Genomic DNA, 27,467 nt, shown 5'->3' with positions numbered 1-27,467 from the left:
GTGAGAAAACTAGGGCTGTGGCTAGATCTTCACTGTGGAAACTGCTATTTTAGCTTTCCCAGGGTGTTTTGTTTGCTGCTGAAGATTTTTACTCTCATGGTATTGAGGAACACAGATGATTCTGAGGGTTCCTCACCTGTTTTAGTGCAAGTCCCCTCACACCAGCTTCAGCCACTTCTGGGATATATTTAAGACAACCTCCTGACCCCGTGCAAGCTCTCTGTTACTAGTTAGGGTCAGGGCAGTAAGTTCTGTTGTGGTGCCCATAACCTGCAGTCACTTCAACATCTCAAATCTGTGCATTTGACAGAATTGTGCTGACAAAATGCCTGGGACAATTCACTATAAATTCTCCTCTTATCACCTATTCTAGTAGTCACTCACTAGAACACCATGTATAGACCAAACAGTTCAGTTCATCCTAAGCCTTGGCAGAGGTGGAACTGTATTTGCCAGGCTGACATCAGGGCCTGTGATCTTGATAACTTTAAGATTCACTGTTTCTACATAATTCTCAACCTAAAATTTATTTTTATATGTAATCTATATATATGTAAAAGAAGAACAAACAGTAATCAAAGGGAAGACCAAGAAAAGAAAACGTCTTCCAAGACAGCACTTAGTTTAATTTATTGCTGTAATCAAATAGAGGAACAGATACATTCAGCGCCCCAAGCTCCAGCTGGAGCCCACGGCACAGGGAAAGGCCTGCTCAGCCTTTCCTTTCCTGTCCTGTGCTGGGACGCGCTCCGTGGTGAAGATGAAGGCAGCGGGCTCGTGTCGGCGTGGTGAGGCAAAGGAGCATGCTCGGAGCGGAAAGGCTCCGCGGGCAGACTCGGTGCTGAGCTCCCGGTCTCTCCGTCTCGGACGAAGCCGTCCGTGACCTGACAGGGGCTTGCCTGGAGCCAGAAGTGCTCCTGCCAGCCAGGGCAGCAGCTGTTGGGTCCCCCGGGACCAGCCCGATGCCAAGTCAATGCTTTACACGCACTACAAACGGGGTGAAGAGAGGGGTTACGGATGGAGAAAACTTTTTCTCCACGCTTTTCTCCCAGTCACTCCGGAGCTTGCTGCAGTCATTCCAGCCAAAATCACAACCAAGCAAAACAGAAGTTGCGTGAGACAGAATCCCGCCGCGTTCTGCCACCAAAACTACGCGCGGGGCTAAAAACTGGCAGAGGGACCGGGCTGGGTTGGGGGACGCCCAGCGCCGAAGGCTGCGAGGGTGGAAGGCGCTCCCGCTCCGAGACCCCCGAGCCGGCTTGGGATAGGGTCTGTCATCGCAGGGCTGGGCCGGGCCTTCCCCGCCGCCTCGCCCGCCGCTTCGCGATCCCACTGCTCCCCTGGGGACGGGGCCGGGCCCCGTGCGCCACGTCTGCCCCCCGGCAGGGACGGAGCCCATCCCCGTGTGCGTGGCGGCTCCCCGGGGCGGGGGCCGGGGCGGGGCGGGGAGCGTTGCGCGGCCCGGGCCGGCGCCTCCGCCTTCTCTCCATCCTCCCTCCTCTCCCTCGCCCACTCCCGCTGCTCCCGCTCTGCATACGACGGTGGCGGCGTCCCGCCATGTCGGCCGCCAAGCACCGGGGCGCTAAGGGTGGTAGCCCGCCCGTCGCCACCAACGAGAAGAGCGCGCAGCCCGGCGGCGCCGAGGAGCCGCCGGCGAAGAAGCCGGCGGCGGCGGGGCACGGCCGGGGCGGCAGGGCCGGTGGGGGGGGCCGCTCCGGCGCCGGCCCCCGCCGCGGCTGGGCGCTGCTGCTGAGCGCGGCGGCGGTCCTGGTCGCCGCGCTGCCCGCCGGCTGGTACGTGCTGCAACTGCAGGAGGAGGTCGGGCGCAGCGCCCGGGAGGTGGAGGCCTCCGGCCGGCAGCGACAGGAGCTGGCCGCCACCCTGGACACCGTGGTGCAGAAGGTAGCGCGGGCGGGAGGGCGGGCTGGGGACCGTCGGGGCGCTCGGTGGTGCTCGGCCGGGCGGGGCCAGCAGCCGCCCGTGCAGGGGCGCGGACACGGACGTTCGCCCCTTAAATAAGGAGCTGTGCAGCTGTCCCGCCTGGCTTGCGGGAAAGCGAACGTGTCCCGTTGCCTTCCCCTCCTCTTCCGTGCTCCCTCAAAGATGCTTTCATGGCATTAGAGGGGCAGATGGAGTCAGGGCCGCGGTATTCCCCATGCCTGCAAACGTGGCCCCAGAGCAGCGAGAAATCCCTGCCAGGCAGCGTAGAGCTGGGCGGGACGGGGCGGGACGAGACCCCGCGGCGGTGGCCGCAGCCCCCAGCTCGCTTTTCCAGGGCCTGTGCCTGAAGCCATTTTATGGAATGCAGCCCGCACGCTGCATTACGTGTTGGCAGCGATGCAGACCTGCCGTTCCGAAGGAGCCTGCTGCCCGTAATTCCGTATCTTCGAGGCCCGCAAATCACTTAACCTAGCGGGGCGGACGAGCTGCTCGTCGCTCCCTGTTGAGTGGGCAGGTGTGCACGCCAAGGGACATGGGGTGGCAGCGCTGTCAAAATGGGGCAGGATCCTGCCTCAGCGTCCCCACACTCTAGAAAACAAAACCCATGTCAGCTTCACCGAACAACAGAGCCTGTGCCAGCAACACTGCTGCTGTACCCTGCCTCCCACGTTCCTGCTGCAGTCTCTGGCCAAGGGAGTGAGACTCGCAGTGTCCAAGGCAGTCCAGGACCATGGAAAAGCTGTGAAGTTGTTGGCAGAGGTCTGTGGCTCAAGTGAAGTGAAATAAATGCTTGTTTCTCTAATTTTTTTCACTTAGGCCCTTATTAGCCTCCCAGCTATAGTTTCACAAATAGCACTGTCCACTTGGATACGTCCTGGCGTGCCTAAACCTTTAAAAATGGCCTCTGTGATTGCATATCATCAACATACAATTAAGCTAATTTCCTGGGAGTAGGTAAATTGGTTGGAAGACAGTATGTAAAGTTATGACTGAGTCAGATTAAGGAATAGGAAGTTCCTGTCTCAACTTGACTGCTTTCTGCATGGCAGACCATTCAGATTCTCTGTATTCCCCGCGAGCTTGGGCCTGGGCTGGCAATGAGGGGACAGGCACTGGCGAAGATCTTCTGGCTGTTCAGTGTTGCTTCCAGAAACACAGTGGCCTGCACATGTGGAGATTATATCGTCAGTCTTGGCGTTTCCTGTCCCATAGCGCAAGAAGGAAAAGGAAAATTCACATCAGCAGGGGACAAGAGTTTTAAACTTCAGGGCTGTAGGGCTGTTTCTGAAGCTAATTTTAAATCCTGGGGGTTTTCCTCACTGATGACAGGAGAGTGATTTGAACTAGCAAAGGTTGTTAGTTTTTACTGATTTTTAAGCCATTTTTATAGACTATTTGTAAGAAGGAAGAAATTGCAATGGCAAGATGTAAAACTACAATCCACAAATATAGAACTCAGATGTACATGAAATGTATAAACCCTTCCAGTCAAAGGAATGGGTACAATTTGCTGCCTCCCATCTCCATGTCATTGCAGAAAATCATGTGTTACATATTCTAGGAGAGGAGTATATAACAGAAGTTTATAAATAGTTGGTTTCAAAGACAACTGAAACTTAATTGCCTGTGTATAGCTGGTGGCTGCAAGAATTAAAGGTGGAGGAAAGAGATCACAGGGTTTCGATGTAACCCTTGAAAGCGTCGGCTGCTGTGGTTTGGTGACACAGGAATGTACTTGAGGGAGAAGAGAGCAGGCTGTATTTCATTGCTTTACAAAGGTGTAGGATCCTGCGTTGTTCTTGCAGAGCGCCATCAGCGCAGGCTGCTGTTGTGTGACTTTGCCCTTCGTCTTTGACTGCAGAGAGCTCCTGTCAAGAGTAAGCATTACATAAACTCATCTGCTTTACACATCGAGGAGAAGGGAAATGATGTGAAAGTTCAGTCTTTAACATAGCACCATTCTCAGGCCAAGGTCATTTGGTGTTTAAATGCAAGATAGTATGACCAGTTAGAGAAAACAGTAGTCATTGCCTGAAGATACATTTTTATGTACTATTTGTGATGTTAAATCTTCCAAGGGCTACGGCTTCAAATCTTACCAGCCATGTATGCCAAAAAGGCAAAGTCCCATGTAGGTCCACACACAAACCAACTGCTTTGAAGCTGTGAGTTTTTCCCCCTCTTATGCAAGGGTATTGCTTTGAGCCTGGTGGCTCTTGGTTAGGACAAATCAGATTAGAAGCTGGTATAATTTGAAGACCCCAGTCCTTTTTATTATATCAGAGCTCTCTGATAGAGAGCTGGCCCACATGGGGAATAGCTCCAGCTTACACCATGAGCATTGCCTGAATGCAGTGGAGGAGCAGGTATAAAGTACTTCCACTGTGTGAGGGGGAGGATCCATCTGTCAGTCATATAGTCGCAGAGACCCAGCCCTCTGGAGAGTTCTGGCTGTTTCTGATTTCTTAGACTAAGAAGACAGTTACTTGCAAATATGAATTTGGTGATTTGGTTGAAATATGTCACTGTAATAGGAAGGGGAGGAGAACTTTCCTATGTTATCCTGTTAGATTCCTGACCTCCATTTTAGTGGTACAGAAAAAGCTTTCTGCTCTCTGTGGAAATAATCAGAATGAATGACAGCTAAGATGTAATGAAAATGAGGTTGGTAAGTCAGTCTAATGACTGGTGCCCAGCTGCAATGTGTTTGGCAGTATTACCTTCTCCACCCCTTCCCCTTAGCTCATTTCTAATTTCCTATGGGAGCACTAGAGAATACAGGTATAGGGAATGTAAAGTCATTAGAAACCTTTTTGCTGAAGAGAGGGAAAAGAAGTCGTCTTTATAAGTATTCTTCAGACTGCAGGGATCTATTGGAGCAAGGGCAAGTCTCATGGCCAAACTCTACGATCCTTACACAGTGTAGACTTTCTTGAAAACTAAGGAGAATTTGGCCAGGGATTTGCAAAATTACATAGAAATAACTTGATTTCTAATTAGAACGTCTGTTAGGTCTTTTGAAAATAAGTTTTAGGTTCAGAGTCAGTCAGGAAACTGCTGGAGCCTGCTTCAGTTGAAAAAAAAGCAGCTCTGTTTATTTCTTTCTAAAACCATATAAAATATGCTTCATTCTATTTATAAAATAAAACCACCCCTCCAGCTGTGTATCTAATCAGTAAACATGGCAGCCCATGTGGCATGGCTGATTAATATACCCCTCTGATTCAGGGAGTAGTGTGAGGCAAGGCAACATGCATTACTCAGCACTTGCCATCCTGCCAAAGCCTTGAGGTATTTTCTGTGTGATGGATTCCTCTTGCAGTCAGTGGGAGGTCTTACGTTGCTTTACAAAGTTTAAGAAAGTACAACCCACACATGCACAAAAAGATTTCTCCACAGTCTTAAGACAGATACTCTGCTTGGCTTCAAAATTAAGTAATGTGTGCTTCCCTGGCCTGGATCTTACCTTTAAATGTGAGAGCAAATGAACGTGGTAGCCCCTCACCCCTTGACCTTTTCCCTCTGGCTGCTACTAAAACCAATTGTAAAGAGAGTTTTTCTAACTGGGAAGTTTCATAACGTACCTGATGCAGTGGTAGGAACTTTCTGTTAACCTGAGCTAGATGCAAGGCAGGCCCTTGGCAGCTGCTGTGCTTTTGTTCTCTCTGTGTACATGCATGCGCCCTGCTCACTGTGAGCGTGTGGGTGTATGCAGGAGTGGGAAAAACAAGCTGCTAACTATTTAGAACATTAAACACTTTCTAATTTTTTCTAGTCTTAAAAAATAGTTAACAAAAAAAAATCTCGTGTTTCCATTGGTGTCTAGGAGCAGCAAAATGTCATGATTACTACTCCCATTCTTCAGCCCATCCCAGCTCTCTTGTCCCCTGAGTTTTTCCTGTCCCTCTTTCTTGTCTACTACTAAACTTCTTTTTCATGGTCAGGAATTGGTCTTTGGTATTCTTCCTGATAAAATCTAATCCCAGCTTTTCTGTATTCAGAAGCTGATGGTAGATGTTCTTTTGGTTGGTTTCTTTTTGCCCCCTCCCTTTTCTCCCTTATGGACTTGTGGTCTTTAGAACCAGGAATCATATAGAGGAGGGATGGTTCAGGGGTCTGCATGCAGACTCTGGAGACCTGGGTTCCTTTTTCACTGCCACAGCTTTCCTGGATCATCAGTGGCAAGTCAGTGAGGCCAAGGACTCTTTTAACAGAAGATGTATGTACCATAGAGCTGTAAGGCTCTAGATGCTGGGGTTTTTGTGCCTCCCATAACTGTGTGCCACAGGGTCACTTCAGGTATGGGACATGAAGGATTGCAAGGTAATAATTTCGTTTGGTGACAAGGGCTATAAGGATCTTGGACAAAAAGGGTGAAATTACTGGTATTAACCATGTGTATTTCTGGCCTAGGTACGTTCTCTTCAAACCACATTTGGAGAATTTGAATCCATGATGAAAATTGTTCAGCAGAAGCAGGAGGTTAGCGAGAAGGCTGTTAAACAAGGGGAGAGTGAAATAAACCGGATCAGTGAAGTGCTTCAGAAGCTGCAAAATGAAATTTTGAAAGACTTGTCTGACGGCATTCACATGGTGAAGGATGCAAGGGAACGAGACTTCACATCTCTGGAAAACACAGTGGAAGAGAGACTAACAGAGCTAACCAAGTCTATAAATGATAACATTGCTGTATTCACTGAAGTCCAGCAAAGGAGCCAAGATGAAATCAACAATATGAAAGCAAAAGTTGGTTCACTAGAACAGGCCGATGTATATAAACATGAAATTAAGGTGCTAAAAGATGCTTTTGATGAGATGCAAGCATCCATGGAAAAGAAAGAAAAGGACATAGAGACCTTGAAGAGTACAATAGACTCCATGGAGTCTGATGTGTACACTGAAGTGAAAGAGTTAGTCAACCTCAAACAGGAACATGAGAAGTTCAAAGAGGCTGCGGACACTGAACACCTTTCATTAAAAGCTTTACAAGAGAAAGTTCTGAGAGCTGAGGATTCTATTATGCAGCTCCCTAGTGACATTAAAAGACTTGATGAAGATTTACTGCAACTTAAAGCCAACCTCAACAAATGGGAAGAGAATGAACTCTTCAGAAAAGCATTAGAAACTTTTGGGAAGAACAGTGAAGGATTGGAGTCTCGATTTAGGCACATAGAAGACAGCCTAGAGTCTCTAATATCTGCTGCTGCTCAAAACAGTGAAAAGTTGGAATCTTTCCTTTCTAAAGAGGCGGAGTATGAGAAGAAGCTCAATACCCTAGAACAAAGCATTACTGCTCTTCAGGGACTCTCAGATACAGACATAACTTCAGTCACAGATGTTCTGAAAAATCTTGGTGAAGCACAGACTTCACTGTACAACGACATGGAAAACTTAAGGAGAAGCATCAGTGACTTGCCATCGTCTGGTGCTCTCCAGGATGTCCAGAAGCAAATTAGCACTTTGTTGGATCAAGGAAATCTTCAGGCAGGTCAAGCACATTCTCAAGGCTACCTTGAAAAATTTTCATCTATGGAAGGCTCTGTAGATGAACTGAGATCTTCTGTTAGCCAGGTTGATTCCGATTTGAAAATGATAAGAACTGCAGTGGATAGTTTAGTGGCCTACTCAGTGAAAATTGAAAATAATGAGAACAGCTTGGAGTCTGTGAAGAGCTCAATAGATGACCTGAGGAATGATCTGGAAAGGTTGTTTGTGAAAGTAGAAAAAATACATGAAAAAGTTTAGGCAGTGGTACTCCTTGGGCAAATAATGGGTTAAGGAGAATAGCTTTTGTATGCCCTGTTTTTTACTCTTTTTAAAAGCAATTTGATACCTCCAAAGAGAATAGAGACAGTTCTGCTTATTTCCTTTATTTCTTATCTGTGTAGTGTTTTTGGAGTTTTTGTTGTTTGGTTTTTTCTTTCCCCTAAATTTTGTTTTAAGAAAACATGAGCTTAGTTGGGGGTTGAGTTTCTTAAGGGCTCATCTTCTCTATGAAGTTGTACCACTGTAAGTGTAGTGGTGTAACTAAGGCACTACCGCCTCGTTAGCATGGGCACATATTTAATGGCATGAAGGTGTTTCACACTGGCACTAGATACCCCACACGGAAGGGCTACAGCTGTTCTGGTACCCAAAGCATACTGCCGCACTCACTGAGGATTTTACCGGTATGTTTTGGTTTAAGAAACAAATGAGTGAAACTACACTCTATCTTAAGCTCTTCACTGTGGTGAACTTAAGAGTGGAGCAGGTGTGGAGCACCTCATCTGTTTCTGCAGTTTGGGACTCAGATGTGTGGTCGGTTTAGTAAGGGTCAGCTGAGCTGTAGTGTGTTTCTGTGAGATCCTAATCTGTACCAAGGAACTAGCAAGGTCTGAGGTAAGTGGCACTGCCTGGGGCTAAGGCCTAAGAGGTGTTCCACCACGTGGCTGGAGGGATTCATTCTTTGTGATCACTGGCTTCTTTGCCAGCATCTTCAGCTGCTGGTGTAGAAGATCGGTGCTTAAAAGGGACATCTGAAGGATGGGATTAATTTCAAGAGGGTACAGTAATAGTTTTGTCATAGTTTTAGATTGTTTATGTGATTAGGCTGTGTCTTTCTTGGAAAGATCTAATTTGGTCTTTGATATGGGATTTTTCTGTAAAAATGATCACAAATTTGAGGAAAGAGAAAGACCAAAATTGCACCTTTGTTGTGTTCCATATATAACAAGCATGCTAACAACAGCAATAATACGCTCCAAAACACACAAGAGGGAAAATCACCATGAAATCAGCAGAATTGCTTCTATGGCATATACATTTCCAAGTTTTCACACAGCTGACAGTGACCTGAACTTTTGTTATGTATTCAGGACTTGGTGCCTGATTCTTGTCCTATTTTTGTCACCAGGTGTCTGGCTGGGGCATTGGTAGCAAAGGATCCTTCTAGGAGACCCGCTCTAGGAGAGTGGGGGAAAAGTGTCATGATTCTGTAGATGGTCTTTTAAAACCACTTTCTCGTGGAGCTTCTTTGGTTTTCTGTCTTTTTGGAAAGGATTTCTAATATCCCTCCTTTTCAAATTTACTTTTGAACTTTATCCAAATAATTGGTAAAGAAGTCTGCCCTTGGATACCTTGGAAATAGGCCATGTGCATCATCCCCACCTCAGCCTGGACCAGACAGATCCTTGACTGTGTTAGATGAAAAATTCCTAGAAATAGCATCTCCCAGAAATGGGAACAGCACAGGTGAAAAGGAGTTCTCCTAGGTAAATAAGACACTGAACCATATCCAGTGTTGTTCCCACTGTAAACAAGAAAATTGCTGACAAAGAGGGAGTCATGGCATTAAGGCAACTGTTGTCACTGTTGGAACTGCACTGTTCTTTGTTGACTTCTCAAGTTCTTGAACAATGTTGTTTAGGTTACTGTGAAATGAACTGTATGGCTTATTTGCAGTATTTTTAATACATAATAAACATTTGGAATATTCTTTGCACCTTTTTTTTTTTTGATTGCTGCTTGCTTATTGTTGTGTTTCCCAGGGTGCTTCCAGTGGGGTACAAGGAAGGGCTTGGAGAAGCGCCAGACGTGTTGCAGCCCTGTACTTGTTCTCAGCTTCCATGGGGGAATGTGGAGGCTCTCTTGCCTGCTGTGGTTACAAGCCAAGTCTTGGAAGCAGGGTTTGAGTCACATCAAGGTGTTGCTGTTGAACAGTGGGCTCAGAAGCCCGAGATGGTGATCGTGAGGTGTGACATACTTGATCTGTGCCATGAGTGAGTTCTGTAGCAGACACTGCCAGCAAGGCCTCAGTAAGACTTCCTCAATGCCCAAAGCTTGTAGAGCAGAAAAAATGTGCAGAAAGAACCTGTGTAATATTTCCACGGTGGCTGCTCCTTTTGCTTAACCTGGAATGCTGGACCATCAACTGATACCATTCTCATGATGGATAGGTGCCTTTCAAGAGTTTGGGAAAGGGTAATTTCAGGAGTATAGGCGTCATCATATCCTGGCAATTCTTGAGGCTAATATCACAGAAATAGGTTAAAACTCTTTAATTAAACTACGTATGCTTGCCAAAGCAGGTGAGCACCCAAGCCCTTCTATCTAAAGATGCTTGATATAACCTATTGGCAGCAAGTTGGCTGGCAGCATGCAGTGACTTCATAGTAGCTGCGTGATGCTGGAACTTAGGCTATAAAGCCAGCAGTGCAGCTGGGCTGTATTTGATCTCAAATATTAAACAAAGAATTACTAATTACACTTCTAGTAACTGAATTTTTATGGCAAGCTATTGAAATTATTTATTTCACTAAATGAGAATAATAATTCTCTGTAAATAATAGCATGTCTGGAGGCAGGCACAAGAGACAAGGATCCCTTGGCAGGCCTGTGGCTCAGCTTTTATGTCTGGTTTGACATTTTCATCCAATACAAACATTTCCTAATTTCCTTCAACTTTTCAATAAAGCAACAGAGAAGGTCTTAGTGAGACAGACTGTGTTGCCAGTGTTCCACTACTGGTAGTTCATCAGTAACATGCTGTTACAGTAACAAATTTCAACATAAATTGTCTACCTGATTGATGAGGTACTGATCGGGCCTGTTCATTAACACTTGCCTTCATTTTCAGCTCTCATAAATGGAGAAGCCATTACATTGAGGCACTGGGGACTTGATCACTTGAAAGGACTTGCCCAAATAGCTCCGCTGGTAAATGTGATGGAGATAAATCTTGGGTTGCTGCAGAGACTTCTCCCCGTGGGAATTCAACCACTGTCTCGAGCTAAATTACCGAGAAGGGCATCTGGTGGTCTCAATGTGTGTGTTGGAAGTTTCATTAAAGCATGGGTTAGTGATTTAGTGTTTTTACTGCCTTTTTTGACATAGCTCAGCTGGTACTGTAAACAGCTGCAGAGAAGTGAAATGAAAAGACGGGAAAAAAGTCTGTCTGAGAGGTACAAACACCGAAGCAGCCAAAAAACACCCAGTGCGGACCTTCCACTTATCTGGGCACTGCCAAGGGTGCTCTCTGTCCAGTTTAGAGAAATGCAGGAAAGGAATGGCTGAGCTGGAGCCACTCTCGAAGACAGCAATGGCGATGATGGGAGGTGAGATGTTCCAGGAGAGGAGACTGAACAAACGGGCCTGTTCGGACACGGACAAGGGGGAGGAGGATGGAAGGGAGATCGAGCCCTCTCCGCTCCCGAGGCTGAGGGCGCGGGGCGGTGGCGGCGGGCGCCCCCCGGTGGCGGCGGCGCGGCGGCGCGGCCCGGGCTCTGCGCCCGTCCGTCCGTCCGTCCGTCCGTCCGTCTGTCCGGGCCGCTGGAATTCCCTCCCGGGGCAGCGGCCGAGAACATGCCCGGCCTGGCGCACCCAGCTGGCAAAGGCCAGGCGCCAGGTGCCCCCGCCTCCCCTTCCCAGGTCCCGCCGTGACACCGGCCCGTGTGCCCTGTTTAATGCTCCTCTGCACTACCACTGCCCCGAAAAATCCTTCATCCGCTGCGGGGCTGATTCTACAAGCAACTGCCACTTAACCTGCCCACTTCTGCCATTTGGCTAATAACGGCCCTGGCCCATTTGTCGTGTCACCACCTGCTTGGTTTATACGTGTTTATGGAGGGGGAAGCTGTGGCTCTTTTGGGTTTAATATCAGCTCAATGTGATACTTAGCACTGTGAGATGCTAATCCCTGTTGTTCCTCTGAGTACTCGTACATTACTGCCACCCTCGCCTTCCTGCATGCACTTTAGTCATTGTCATCCTCCGCCAGCCAAGAACAGATATTCACCAATGTCAGAGATGCTGGTTCAGAATATTTACACTCAGTACTTTTTGAACACCTATTTGTAAATCCTGGCATGAGGTTAAACACCAAAAAAAGTGATTCTCTTGGCAAGAACCTACTTAGTCTAACACTAACCAGGGATGCTCAAAGGGCAATTCTGCCTTGGACACCAAAGCAAGAAATTTATTTTCTGCTTGCTCACATAGCAAAACCTCTCCAGAGTCTCTAGTATACTATCCATTGCAAGTTCCCAATATAATGTAATTTGTCCAGAGTCAATGCTTGTTCATGCACTCGGAAAGTGAAAGAACTTGGAAATCTCTTTATGTGAGCAGAGCTCGGTAATTCCTGCATTTATAATGCAAATACTAAACCCCAGAGCTATTCAGAGGTAATACAGCATCACAGTTGTAGCTTGCTAGACCTCAGACAAAGAGATGCTTTTTTTTGCTAATGGAGCAGGTGTTCCCTTGGCTGCCATGGATTTGCAAATAGTACATCTCAAAATCTATTCCAAGATGATGCTACTAGATCCTGTGCTTAGCATCAAGGGGACAAATCTTTTCTCAAAAGACAAATCTTAAAGTGATTCCAATTTCACTGCAAGAGGAATAAAAGCCAAAGAACCAATTTCTCATTTTACTGCATATCCTGTTTAGAAAAAAAAATACTTTGAGGAAACAGTTACTACACAGTTAACTCCTGTGCCTCACCCTGGTGTGCATTCGCAATTCTAGAGGAAGAAGCTAGTTCAAATAAGGGTGGCTTTGTTCCACTCGGAAAGACTTTCCTTTGGCACTCTCTAGATGTAAATATGTCAAATTCCAGTGGATAATCCTTTCCTGTCAATACTGCTTAGGTTGGGGTTGGGATGGAATCCTAGAGTTATGAGTAAGGATGGAAAACATAACAAGTGGAGAAAGAATCAGGGTTACCTTAAAACTTTTGAATATTTTTATTACTCTGACTTTCAAAGTTCTGATAATTTTTTCTTTTTCCCTTGTAACTCCCTTTTCACCAAACTTCTCAACTGTATATACATAGCAGGGGGATACAGAATATTATGCTTAGATTTTAATTGATTTACAAGTAAAAATTTAAGTCACAAACAAAACCAAACCTTAAGATGAGAGCTACTGAAGAGCTACTTGTTTAGAGAGAGCACTGCAGGTGACACGATCTAAACATAGGAATTGACATCCTTGTCAGTGGCAGGTAAAACTAAAACTTTGCAGTTCCCAGAGTGTGTTTGAATAGTTCACACTTCAGTGTCACTCAGGCCAAAAATCCTTACTGACAAGTAGTTCCCTGCCCTGGAAACTCAAAATGCTCTTCCAAGGGAGTGAGATCCAAGCTGCAAGGTGGCATGCCTGTGAACCGGAGACCTGGGAAGGGCAGCAGACTACCTCTAGTCTGCTCAGCCGGGGAAGCTTTTCTTGGATAGCCTCTGCTGAGTGTGCAAAGTCTGTAAATTGAAACAGTATGGTCAAAAGAAAATTTCCACCCAGATGGGAAACTTATACAGAGTGACAAGGGACCTGATCCAGATCCCACTCAAGTCAGTAGCTACACGCCCCTTTTTTTTCCCTACAATATCAAGGCCAAAGCACTTCACCCAAAGTCACATAGATAATGTGTAATATACCCAATAATTTCCAACACCTCAAGTTTGAAAAATCCTCTCCTTTCCCCTGAGTGCATCAGAGTTGCTTACCAGAATACCTAATAGCTAACAAATCTTCCCATCCTGAGCGAGGCTTTCCTTTTTCAAGATCCTTTCTCAGGGTCTGGACACAGCAGCATAAGAGGAGGTAGTATTGGCTCATATGGTTTATGGATTAAAAAAATATGGTTTGTGGTGTTGGGGAAGCAGGCTGGGCCTCAGGGTGTGTTTATTAGCTATTTCTGTTCAAAAGATTAACAAGGTAGATAGCCCAGTGCTCACCATTAGGCTTTTCACCGAGGGACAGCCCTCTCCATGCTGTTGTTTCCAGCTGCTTGAAGTTTCAGGCAGAGCAGCTACCTGGTACATGTTCAGCTGATGCCTTCAGAGATGCCATCACAGCCCTCAGAGCTGGAAACAAAAGGGACATTGATCTGAATGTGTGCCCTGAGTGAATGAAGCTGTTGTTATTCCTATATCATGCGTATAACACCAGTGTCCAGAGGTTTGAACAGGTGCTGGATGAGAAAATTTATGTAGGCACCTGTCAGCTGGAATGCTCTGGGCACCAAACCACTCTCCCAAGGGCATATTTTTTAGGATTAAATGTGGGCTTCAAGCACCCCATTCTGATAATTTTTGCCTCATCCCCATACCAGATTTCTAACATCATACATTCACATCTGAAGATGGTATTGGTCTTAGCACATCCATTGAGGATTCCACATTCTTAGGGTGGTTTCTAAAAGGGGGAAAAAACCTCTCGGTTCTGGCTGATGTGTTTAGCATTTAAAAATAAGATATGCAACAAAAAGAGCAGCTTTTCCATTCAGAAAGGAGATATTTGTATTGCTAAAAATAGCCCTACTAAGCTTTTGTGACCTTGAGATTGACAGAAGGATAATTAAGGTTTGCCAGAGTCTGAATCCTTACATATAATTAACTGAGGTGATAATAACCTCTTAAAGCCATGCAAAATACCTCTGTAGTTGAATGCATTCAGTGATCAAACTGCATTACAGCATCCCAAAAGAATGTCACAGCCTCCCAGTGACTGCAGTTTGGGGACACTACTGGAAAAAGCCCTGTACCTCCTCCCTAAGTCACTGGTTTTAAAGCCACAGCAGCTGTAGAGACAGCAGGGTGACTCCTCATGGCCTCCTTTGGGTTCAGAAGAACCTCTTTGATTAAGTCAGGCTGGGAGACATTGTAGACCTTTCAGAGTGTATTATCACACAAGCACATTTGGGTTAGCCGGTAACAACATGGGGAAAAACTTAGCTGTGGAGCTGTAGGAAGTGAGGGTGCAGGCTACAGTTCTCCTTTGTGTCCCTGCTCCTTCCATCCACTGTACAGACACCAGACCCCCTGCCCAAAGGAGCTGATCAACCTAAGAACAGAGGAGGACAGAGATGAGGTGTGCCAAAGCAGTGAGGCACACAGCAGAGACAGCCACCAGCCCACGTGGCTGGTGGCAACCACAGCACCCATGACATTTTTATAATCTTAACCTTCAGGTGTTTCTGCATCCTCTCCTGTCTCCTGTAGAATCACATCTTTCATGTGATATGGTCCAAGGCATACGGACATAGATAGATCCTCCTCTGCTGATTTCTATGGTCATTGGAGTAGTGTGTGTGGGACAGGAAGAGGGGTAGGTGAAGAAGTACCAATTAGAATAGATACCTGCTGCTTTCCAGCCTTCAGCCCCATGATATATTTTCCAGTGTTTGGGGAGCTTTCTTAGCTTATAAACCTTCCCAAGGCAAAGAATCTTCTATTTCTTCTCTCCATTCTTTTAGTATGGGTAAGGAATACTTATAACGAAGCTGGCAATAGATAGTGGTGTTATTTGTTGCATATAACCCTTAAAAATAGTTTTTGGTTCAGGTCAAGGAGTAAGATCAAGGACTTTAAGCATTGTGACCAGAAGTGCTGGTAGCTCCATAAATGCAAGACAGAAATCACATGTTTGGACTGCATAGAGTTAGTGTATTTTCACCAAGATCCACAGGAACCGCCAAGGGTAGGGTGAGGGGTTGCATTCTCATCTGGTTCAGGGGATCACTACTCACATGTAATCTTGCTGTTGTTGTGGATCATCTGCAAGTACTTTTGGCAGAGAATTGCATGTCTCACGTGACATCTTAGGGACCTGCCCGTTGCAGCACACGTGCTGACTCTCTGCTTATCGTGGCTCATGAGCCAGGTCTGCCCCTAACCTCAAACAGTTGGAGTAAAGGCTGAATCTATCCAAGAGCCTTACTACTTTGTCCTTTGTTCAGATCCTGATTTGCTTTCACTTGCCTTCACAAAGCTCTGCAGTTTCCTCAGGTTTAATACTTCACATTCATTAGAACTGGTATGATTTACTACTTTACCTATAAAATTAATTAAACAGAGCTTCTGTTTCAAATGGTTGCACAGAGCTAAATTCCTGTTTATAAAAGTATGTGATATAACTATAAAAAGTATGTGATATAACTATAAAAAGAAGCACATCTATTAAAAAGAGTTTTTGGAGTGCTGTTTATTGTTCCTTTCAATTTTTTTTCATGTAACCTTAACAAAAAGTTCTCCTGCTCCTGAAGAGCAATGAAATAAATCTAAGTTCTTACAGACTTCGCAGCACAACCCACATTCAGGACTAGGTGTGCGTTCTTTCACTGGCAGAAGAGAACTGAGAAAGGATGTACTGTAGCAAGTGAAGTTCAGTGTTAGCATTTTTGCCTGAACTATTTAGAGGCAGCCCTGATTTCAACATTTCCTGGACAAAATCTGGAGATAAATTTATATTGGGATGATGGCTGAGTCTAGAGATCAGCACTTGATTCCTGCAGAAAGGAATCAAGAGCACAACATGAAAATGTCCATCCCCAGGTGAATCCTGCTCACCTCAGTACTGCTGCCTGCAAAAGGGAAGAGAGTTTTGGAGGGTGCAGCTATACTGTACCTTGAGTGTGAGCCCAAATTTCCTTTATACCTGAACCATTTGAGCAAAAGCCTGTGCTTGGGAGTGGGATTAACTACAGATTTGGGCAGAGGAACCCAGAGGAGCTCTTTCCCTCTCTCCCAGTTTGCATCCAGAAAGCAGAAGCAGGGAATTACTATGGGTTTATACAAGCAAAGAGAGGCTTGAGGGGTCCGGCTAGCAGCTAAGTCTCCCAGCATCAAGACAAAACTCCTAGCCGAAGTGCTGACTCCCAATTCAAAGTGCTTAGGTCCCTCTGAAGTTTGTACTGAGTAAAGATAAACACATCCTGAAGTGATTTCTTAATACCACAGGGACGGGCTTGACACAGGGACCAGGTCTGAGAGAGGAGTTCTTCACTACAAATGAAAAAATCTAGTCACTGGGTGATTTATTAGTCTCTCTTCAATGATACTTTTGTTTTAAGAGGGCTTCAGTTACCCTCTGCTGACTGGAATTTTTCATTTTTGTTGGAGAAGTATTGCTCCTTGACTTGAAAAATTACTTCCAGTGAGCAATAAATGCTGTGGGCCTCATCCTGTGGCTTTGGGCATGACAGCTCACCACCGGTCACTTTGCCACGGGATCCTTGCCATTCTTTCTCTGTTTTCTTTTTCTTGCCTTATGCTTTACACATGTTTGTAATTAACTCTTCTTTTTTTTTCTTTTCTTTTTTTTTTTTAAGTTGCCTTGTTACATCCCCCTCTGTTCCAGGCTGTCAGCTACGGGTTTCCCTGTATTTAAATCCCAGACATTCCTCATCAATGTGCTTGCTGAAATGCTTTTACTGCTGGAAGAAATCCTTTTTTCACATTGTTTCCAGTACATGTGGTAGAGTGAGTCCTTACAGTTACAGAAAATTCCCTCTGGGGAAAGATCCAAAGTGCAGTGAAAGGCTCAAGACCACCAATTAACCTGCTTTCAAAAATAACAGCAACATTTTAGGTGTAGCTGAAATTCTTCTAGTACATTTTGATCTTATTTGCACATTTCTGACAATGAAACCTCTGTCTGGCTGTATTTTTGAGTCTCCTGTGCAGTTATCAAGGAAAAGGCTGGATGTTTTGGCAGATTTCTAATGTAGGTTCTATCAGTAAGCTTTTTAAAAACAACTGTTTCCTTTAATACGAGTCCTGTCCTTGTGGAGAATCTTAATATTGCTCTGCTTTATAAAAACCCTTGGTGTAGGGATCTGTGGGGTCTGTTTGTTCTTGCCCTGCCATCTCCTGCTCCTCTCAGTAGGCACATTTGGCAAAAAAAAAAAAAAATCTGTATTTCAAGGCAGTTCAACTCCACTTACTCTTTTCAAAGTCGAAATGAAACCATTTTAAAGTAGGGTTTTTACTTAACAAAGCAACTCCTTCATACTTACAAAGAAGAAGAAAACAGCACATTGTTATGATGCTCTAATTGTGTAAGGATGTTAAATGTCTGTGAGTAAGCAGCTGTGTGGGACACCTTCCCAGGGCACTTGGGTACAGCAGGGTGCAGAGCTTCACCGCTGCCTGCTCATCCTCCTGCACTGCCTTTGCAGCAGATGGCAAAGGAAAACTGTGGCACCCTTAGGACAAGGTGTATTGCCGAGACCCCTAATTCTGCAGTTTATTTTGTTGAAATCAGAGCCCTCTCTCATCACTGACAGTGTAAATGTACTTTAAAGGTAAAACAATTCCATAATAAGTCAAGAACTATTGCTGAAGATGTTGGGTAGAACAGGTCTGGCAGTGCCTGTCTTTGGGCTAAACATGTTGGTTAACTGCCTCTTGCTTCTCAAATGCCACAGTGTTCTCAAAGTGGGGCAGAATTTCCTATTTGCTGCCCTAGCAATACATAGGGAAACCAGCTTCTGTTGACCAAGCTTTCTGTATAAACATGTACAAATCTTGCCAAGTGCAGTTACCTTTCTAGCTGATTTTCCTGTAGAGATTTGGACAGATCTTCAACACTTTGATAATATCTTCTGACAATGCCTGGAATTCTCCTGATTTTTCTGAATATTCCCTTATATCCTTGTACAGGATAACGAGAGTTGTGCCTGGGGATCCTTCCACAGCATCCAGCTCAGCTACTACAATAGCAATGAGCAGTACTCACTCCTGTGGGAGTAAACTTGCCTCTTGCTTCATGCAAGATTTAGGCTTCAGCTTTCTGCTGAGCCTTCTTCAAAGGCGGCCAGGAAGAGCAAGGTTGCCAAACCTCACTCCAACCCTAATGGGATTCAGTCATCCAATTCCTCACAGCAGCTGTGAAATCCCACTCTCAGCTCCATATCTTGTTCTTTGCATAATGTTCATACCCCCATGCTGCAGTCTGGCTAGTCAGTCCCTAGGCAGCAACTTGTCTTTGGTTGTCTTAAAGGGCTGCAGTTTAGGTTGATGTGCCCAAAGGAAACATAGGAAACAGATTAAAGAAGGAAATCAAGAGAAAATCAGATAACAACACTCATCCTCATTACCCTGAAAGAAATGAGACATAGAGAACAGAAAGAAACGAGATGCAGAGAATGGAAGGAGCAGCCACCAACTAAATAGGTCAGGTTGCCAGCATGAGGCTATTTAGACAGAGATAGCAGGAATGGTGATCAGATATGCAAAGCTTTTGAGATGTAGATTTAAATTCCCCTGGTCAATGGCTCCAGATGTTCTCTAATGTAGCAGGGCACAATTTTTTCCAAAGTAATCCTGATTTCTCCTCCAGGTTTCACTGACCATAAACTTTTCATGAGTACCCTTAACATTAAGCACAGAAGTCTTCAAACTAACACCTGTTGCATCTATTTTTATCAGCTGTGGGACTGATCAGTTCTACAGGGGATTCAAGAATAAAACATATTTAGTAACCACAAAGGTTTTCTATTAACTTTATGTTTCTTTTCCTTTCAAAACTTGGGACTATATAGCCTATATGTGCCACCTGCTGCTGTTCCTGTTTGACATAAACCTCTCTTTGTTTTGCTCCTTTAAACTCGGTGCCAAGATTCTGCTCATGCTTGTGCCCTTGTAGATCCAAAATAACTCCCTGGGTACTAATGGTGCAATTCCAGGTTCTGTCTAGGGTAACTGAGAATAGGAGCTGGCCTTTGTCGATTCAAATTTACCCTTGATGCAACTTCATTGAGGGTGAAGGAGCTGCCACGAGGGTATTTTGGCCTCACTGCCCCGTGACACTGAGTGTTTCCTGCAGGCAGCAAATGGAGTGCTGTCCAGCCAAACGTGGTGAGTGCAGCAGGTCACATACCTCTCATAAAGCTCTGGAGCTAAACTGGGTCAGTGGAGGCACGACAGTCCATACCAGCCACAGAGGGACTTGTGTTGTTTACGTGAAGCAAGAAAAACATGTGCGAACGCATCCATCCAAATCCGTAACTGGAACTGACAGAGGCGAGGGGAGTTCCCCGCTCCACTCTCACATCAGATATCCTCGGTAATAACCCCTGACAGAGAAAGCCTCTTCCTGGGCAGCTGCAGATTTAATTTTGGTCTTTGTCCAGCCCAAGCAGCTCAGATCTCTAAAGGAGTGGATTTTCTATACAATAGAGGTGGGATGCACCGAAGCGTGAGGAGGAGGCGGGATACCAGGTGTCTATGAATGAGCTAACCAGGAGCCTGAAATGCCTCTGTAGCCCTCCCCTGCCCCTTGTTCTGCCCTTGGACTGTAACACGGAGCAGCACAATGAATCAGTATTAGCCCTGGTGCAGCTGCGAGAGGTCAGGCCCTGCGCTTTTGTACCAGCATCTTTAATTTAGGCTCCTCAGGGACTAATTTTTAAACTGAGAAGAGGGCTAATGCTCGAGCTATCAGGGGAAATTACATCAGTTGGTGAGAGGACAGGCTTTTAGGAAAGACAGCTTGTACTTTAACCTCTCCTGCCACACCCTCGGTGTGATGCTTAGGTAGCCTTTTCTGCCTCGGTCTCTTTTAAGTAGCCTGTATAAAGTCAACAATGCAGATCTGTTCACCTATTCTTCCACTGATCTTCAGAAATGCGAAAGTTAAAAAACTTAAAGGAATTGCTTTTGGTGGCACTCAAAGCAAAGTTAAGTCCAGAGACACAAAGTCTGACACTAAAAGAGGCAGGGGTAGATGTGTGCTTTTGCTAACTGCATCATAGGGAGAGTTCAGATTATCTTAATTCTGGTCTACACTCCTGAATAACGAATATGAAGCCCTTTACTTTGGCTCTGATGCTCTGCAATGCTGCCTGCAACCCAGACTCTACTGTGTCGTACCTAGTTTTACTCACGACTCATGTTTTTAACTGCAAGCTGTTTCTCCAGGAAAAATAAGGTTATCCAGTCAACCCACAAGGAAGAGAAGGGATGCCTCATGCACATGAAACAGGACCCCTCTGTCTCCAGTCTTTGAGCAATTAACAAGCAGCATTAATGAACTTCTGTGGGGGCAGCCCTTCCTGGCTGGAATGGTGGTGGTTGCGACAGTGGCAGGAGGGAAATTCTGGTGAAGGCAACATGGCGATCATTAGCAACAGGAATGGGATATGCACTGGGCAAAAGCATTCACTCTAAGGAGCAGGTACTGGATGTGGGCACTGAACACCTGGTTGCCTTTTGTTTGAGACTATGCAAATGTAAAAATGTAAAATCAGAGGAACAGCACCTGCAGAAAAAGTGCAGTAGGCTAGGAAAGGAAACAGGCTATGAAAGTTGTAATCCACCATCTGCGCTGAAAAGCAAAAATACAATTTTTTGCCACTTACATAAATTAGTATTATTCCTACCAAAGTGGAATTACACTGGCATAAAAACAAAGAAAAGGGAGATCTCATAAAGAACAGCAGTCCCTGGACTAAATCCATTACTGGTGTAAACAAATGCATTCCACAGACCTCAAAGGATCATGCCTGCTTGTACACACGGCGAATTTGGTTCATTTTCCCCAGAGGCCTTTTTCCATTTTAAGTGTAGTGTGCATGCAGATGGCCAGAGCTGCAATGGGGTGTCCAGCTTTGTACTATAACAGGCAGCTTGACTTCAGCTTGAACATAGTGCTGTGCTCTGCTGTGATTATATTTTTAAAGTTACATGGGAACAATATTTCAACTCCTCCTGAACTTTGACTTTTAGATCCTCAAGCATCAAGATAAACATAAAAGGGCTTTTAATATTGATGGCTAATGTTGACAGGATCCCTACTATAGCTGTTCAAGCAACGTGAGCTTGCATATGTACATACAGACAGGTATGTAGATATTACCAAACACATTTTTATGTTTACATATATTATATAATATATAAATTTTATATAGTGAAAGATATTATATATATGTTTATATATATTCATATATGCATGGATTTGGTGTATCATGGACACACCTGCACAAATGCAAAGAGTTATTAATGATTATAATCCCTCAGAAATTAGACTCTCCCATGTGTTTTGCCTCAATTTATCTATGTGCCCTCAGGATCAATCTAGCCTTCTTTTCAGGAGTGCTGAATAGCCACTGCTCCCGAACACTGGCAGCCATGCATAATCACCTCCTCTGAAAACCACACTGAGTTCTCACAAGCCTGCTTATGATGGGTCCTGGTCTGTTGGTGCTTCTCTTCAAATAAAAATACTCCCATTATTTGTCTGCAGTATCATACTGGAGGACGAGTCCAACAACCATACCACTGGCAGCTGCTGCTTTTGAAATGGAGCTGTGCAAAGCTTCACCTCAGGTCCCTTTCATCTTTGCCTGTCATGCTAAGAAATGTATTTTTGAAAACATATCTCTGTCATTAGGAATGCTGAGTCCTTCTGCTGCTTTTCCAAACAGCGGCACCTCAGACATCTCTGGCTGTGTTGCAAGTTTGCAGGCAGGCAAACAGAACGGCCAATAAGCACCTGCTTTTTTAATTACAGAAGCATTAGCTGGTACAGAAGAAGGTGGCCTTTTATTCCTACTGGGGCTCTTTTCACTTGGGCAGCCCCCATGAAGGGCAGAGATACCTTTGGTCCCTGCCATTCCTGGAGGTAGAAAGCAGCTAATGCTGCTGTGGCACTGCAAAAGGTCAGTGGTGAACACAAGCCTCAGTGTCCTGCTTTTTGGCCAGAAAATGAGTAGGGATCATTGGCTGAGACTTAATGATACCTACAACTGATGAATGCAGCAATTAAAGGAGGACATGATAGCTGAGAGGAGAATTACACATGTGCCTTTCTAAGGGCTAATCACAACAGACACAAAGGTTTTGCTCCTGCATTCAAACCTGCTTAAATCCATTTTACATGGATGCAGCCTGATGGTCTGATTCCAGGAGCAGTACTTTTAGTCTTTCCACAAGTTGGATTTGTGGGTTCAAAAATAACCTGTGACCAGGACAATGCCAGTGGCTTGGGCTCCTAAGGCAGATGCTTCTTTGCTCCTGACGACCATGTTGGGAGCCAGGTTTTACAAGGGACATCCAAGGCAATCCCTTTGCCTGGAAGTCTCTTTGTAGTGGGGGTGAGCTTGAGCAACCAAGCTGTTACAGGCCTCTCTCCATCATAAGAAGACTCAAGGCAAAGGAACCCTCCTTGAGTAGCAACCCTGAAGGTAGAGCAGCAACAACTTATGTCGTATGAAAGAGTTTTCACTGATCACTTATCACTGGCAAAGGGCAATTTTACACCAGGAGTCTTTCATGGCACCAGGAATCAGCCCCCATCTTTATTTGTGATCATACACCTTTCATAGCTGTTCGAATCCAATTTATAAATTCACACAATTTTTTTTTTTCAGAAGAAAAGTAAATTCTGCTAAAAAAGACATTACATGATCTTGCTTACCACTGATTCTTAATACCATTTCCCAGTGAAAAAAACTGTTGAAGCGAGACCTGTCTCTCACTCTGTTCCTGTAGCACTCCTAATACATCCCAGTCCTGGTTTTCACAGCTCAAGACATCTGCTCACCCACACAAACACCAGATAAGCATTAAGGTTTTGTCAGTCTTCTCCTGACAGCTTTGAGTGCAAGATATCTGATACTGTCTTCACCCACACTCTGGTCAGCTTCAGTGAGGACAATCTCAATTTACATCCAGGTTTACAGACCAAAAATAATATTTACCACTTACAAGACTGTAAAGGAGTTGGAAAATGTTGCTGTGAGGCACTGCTGAGGCTGGTTTTGCAGACAGGTTTTTCCCAGTGAGGCTCAACCACTTGGTGGTGCTACAGAAAGGGGCTGATTCTCTTTCTAAAGCAAAGCAGGTTTCTTCTCTTTCATCAGCAGTAACCAGAGATCACACTAGATAAAGCTGTGGCAAGAAGCACCTTTCTTCCTTTCTCTTTTCTCATTTGAGTATCGTCATTGCAGTGGTCAGGTTGAAATCTTAGAAATCTAGCTATTGTATTTCTCGACAGAACGTGTGTGTAAAGTTACAACCTCAGCCAATTCATTTCCCTCCGTTGGACATTTGATCTACATATTTCCAATGGAGCTGAAAACTGGAGGAGAGGTGGTGCCCTGGGAGAATTCACCCATTTAAAAATGAATGTGCCCCACACTACGCTTGCTTTTCTTGATGATCCAGCTCTAATTTTTCTTTTTCTCTGTCACTACCACTGGCAGGAATCAAGCAGATTCAAGAACTCACACCTCAGTGACACAGAGCAGAGGATGTGTGCCACTTGGTGCAAAACCAATGAGATCTGGGCAATGACACCCCTTCGTCTCCTTGGAATACCCCAGGCATACTTTTAGGTGCCAGCTTGTACACAGGGATGAAAGGTGAAACCCTTCTATTTTATGAAGCCAGGGCAGAAAGGTGATGAAAACCCTAAGGGAGCAAAGTCTAGGTCCTAAGGGAGGAGATGTCTTCAACAAGCCTGCTGCATCTGTCCCAACAAGTGAAAGTGGGCTGGGGACTGAGGGAAGGGAACAGAAGGATGAGACAGAAGACTTCAGACAGTATCATGATGAGGGGGCATGCATATGAAGGGAGAAGATTAGTAATTTCCAGCTGTTTTGCAGCAGCATCTGGTTTATTCTAGGCAGCGTAACTGGGGTCATCTTCATAAGCTTCGGTGCTGGCAAAGGCTCCTGTGTGTGGAGCCCTCATGGAGATTAGTACAAGCTAAGGTAAAGTGAGAAGGATTTGGTCTTTCTAAAGCAATGGTAAGTATGCAGAGGTCATGTTGCTCCTCTTACTAAATTTGAGTACTTTTTTCATCTCGGTAACAGACCTTCAAACATGCGCTTTGAAAATAACTGTCCTGTTCCATTAAAAATAAATCTCTTTCTTCCTTATAACACAATTAGTGTCAGCAAAGCATTCTGCAGATCCAGGAAGATTTATTTCTGCATAATTCTTGGGAGGCAAGAAAGAGTACTCTAGTTCTTTAGGAGAGATAAGGAGACACTAGTTTAAAAGTGTTTTTAGGCCCTGGGCCAGATTTTCTGATTGGCCACAGATCACGAACAAGATGGAGGCATCTCCTCAAACCTCTGTGGACTTGCTGGGGAGGGTGGCTTTTTCCTACAGCTAACATTGCCCAAAATGTTGTGTGCTCTGCATTGACACAGGCAAGCTGGTGGCATCAATGTGTTGTCTTGCTTCTCCCTGGGGGGTTGGGACTGTATCTTAAAGTCTGCGTTCTCTTTTTGGGGTTGTTGGACTGTGACTGTGGTTTCAATGCAGGCTGGAGAAACCTGGGGGTGGCTGTCACGTGGCACTCAGCTCCAAAGAAAATGACCTGGCAACATAGCAAAAACACATTCTCCCACCCTTAAAGCCCTCCACCCCGGGCCTGACACTCACCCTGCTGTGGGCCCAGCAACGAGGACAGTGCTGGAGTCAGAGGGGCTGTCACTGTCCTCTTGGATGACAGTGCACGAGGAGATGGCATCCTCTGCTCCCCTATGCCCACTATGGGGATTTTAGAAATTTGCAATTCCCTTTATGCTGTGTGAGAAGCACAAAGGAAACACAGAGAGTCACAAAACCTTCCCTCTCATGATTCCCTAGCCAGCAAAATGAAATCTGCACGCATAATGAGGCTTTGATCAAATTTGTCACTTAGCCAATTTGCTATTGATTTAAAGAGTCCTCTCTGCTAGCAAACAGGCATAACGAATGGGATTTTAAAAAGATCTAATAGAAAATTATATTTGGTTCTTGGGCATCTATACACAAACAGATTCATTTTCCATTTAACTGCTCTTTGTAGTTTGCTGCCTGAGAATTCTGGGTATGTCTTTTTCCTGTGAAAGTCATGCTGGATTGTTGATACACATCCTAAAGCCATAATACTCTGTTTACATCTTTCTAATCACTTGCCATAAAATTATTATATTGCCATTAACATTTTTTTATTATTTGACCTAATTTTTTCACAAGTCATAGAAAACACTATTTTTTAAAGCCAGGAAACGGCTGCAGACAAATGAAAAGTAAGCAAAATAAAGCTAAAGGAAACTGGCAGTCTCTGTGCTGAATCTGTTTTCTAATTTAGTATTGTTTTGACTTTGACAAATTAATGATCAGTGAAGGAAAAATACAGCCAGTCTTACAGCTATGAATTCCAGTATTTCAGTGGGAATTTAAAGGGAGGCGGGGAGGAGGAGATGATTTCTCCATGTAAGGTTGTATCCCTACCATGGAGCCTGTGACAAGGGTGTGGAGTTGTCCACTATTCCCTAAAACACCTCCAAAAGGGGAAAGCACTGCCTTTTGCCTTTTTAATTCAGTCCTTGCTCCCCTTTGTCTGTGGAGGACAAGGAGGTTACCACCCAGCCTGCAGCATCTGTGGGCAAAGAGGGAATAGAGAGCCATGTTGTCATCTATTCCCTACAGATTTGTCTCCCAACAGGAGTCTGGTGGCACACAGTCCCCATTTGTCCACTCGATTTGAACTGCATACACACACTGCCAAGGGAAGTGATGCATGTTATCAGTCAAATATAACAAATGCTGCTCTGTCTGATGGGGTACATTGTATATCTATCATAACATGGTAATGTCTTGGGGTCCATTTCTGGTAACTGGGCAGGATTTGCTGTCATTATCCCTGATATCTGCCAGTCAGTGACAGTCTCGGGGAAAGGCTTGTTCAGGTGTATTCAAAGGTATGAACATCTGGTAACTCACTGGTGTCACCTGCAACGTGACTTTTAGCAAAGCATCTTGCACTTAATCTTCTTCACTCTAAAAATTATCTATATTTAAGAAAAACAGAGATACTTATATCTATGTCTTTTTTACTTCCTATATTATTAGAACAGCTTTAACCTTATATTTCCAAGAAGATGGGTTACACATCAAATAGCGTCATGAAAAGAGCGATACAATCTAGACACAGATCCACAGACCTCCACATGAAAACGAAAATCTTGTGCAAAACATACTTTTGGTTTTCTTCATCACAGGCTTCAGTGCAATGAACGCCATACAAAAGCCACAACTAAGGCTAAACCTCTCTCCTTGTAGGATCTACCCAATGGCTGTGATATCTCCATTCGATCGGACTGGGCAGGAAATCCCAGCGTCCTGGAGGGATGTATCTGCCCCATCTCATCCGTGAGTCATGCAGGATGAAGGGGTCACAGTGGCAAAAGTTCATGCTTCCCCATTATGTTCCCACACAAACATCTCCGAGCGAAGGCCCTGAGGCGCGCAGCTCCCCGGCACAGCCCCCAGGAGGATGACGCCTGTTCCATCACCACCTCGGCTGCATTTCACTCCCCCCTCTCTGCCCCAGCTGCCTTCCAGTCCCAAACCAACCCATGGCTGCACAGCTCCACCCTTTTCCGCCACAACCCACAAGCACCACTGAACACCACCTGTGTTTACAGGATAAGGGCCTGTGGTTTCACCCCAAAACCCAGCAAGAAGACACATCGCTTGCCTGCACTGCTGCACTGGCAAGTTGGGGCTGGAGGAATTGAGAGATGGTGGCTGGGGCTGACCACTCGTGGTGATGGTTTGGAAGAGCTGGTGTGTATAAGCTGTGCTGAGAGCAGTCATTCCTGGTGTGGGAGCTGGCGGTGGGCAAAACGGGCTGGGTGCAGATCTGGCTGCCTGCACACAGCCTAACAGGCTGATGGCAGAAAGCGATGCCCTCAGTCAGTCTCTCAAAATAAGGGCAAAAAACCAGAAATGACGGAAGGGATGGAACTGAAGGCAAAGAAG

General features: G+C 45.1%; 1 protein-coding gene across 1 annotated transcript; it reads left to right on the top strand.

Moving 5' to 3' along the window:
• Positions 1-1,017: 1,017 nt before the first annotated feature.
• Positions 1,018-9,424, top strand: CKAP4 (cytoskeleton associated protein 4; the record flags this gene model as incomplete). Its single annotated transcript, XM_082280100.1, has 2 exons — positions 1,018-1,902; positions 6,355-9,424. The coding sequence occupies 2 exons, from the start codon at positions 1,018-1,020 to the stop codon at positions 7,684-7,686; spliced, it is 2,217 nt and encodes a 738-aa protein (XP_082136226.1). The 3' UTR covers positions 7,687-9,424.
• Positions 9,425-27,467: the final 18,043 nt, after the last annotated feature.

Source organism: Coloeus monedula (genome assembly GCF_965178545.1).
Source record: "Coloeus monedula genome assembly, chromosome: 4".
NCBI classification, from domain to species: Eukaryota; Metazoa; Chordata; class Aves; order Passeriformes; family Corvidae; genus Coloeus; species Coloeus monedula.
The sequence above is the reverse complement of the archived record's forward strand: the minus strand, read 5'-3'. Positions and strand labels throughout refer to the sequence as shown.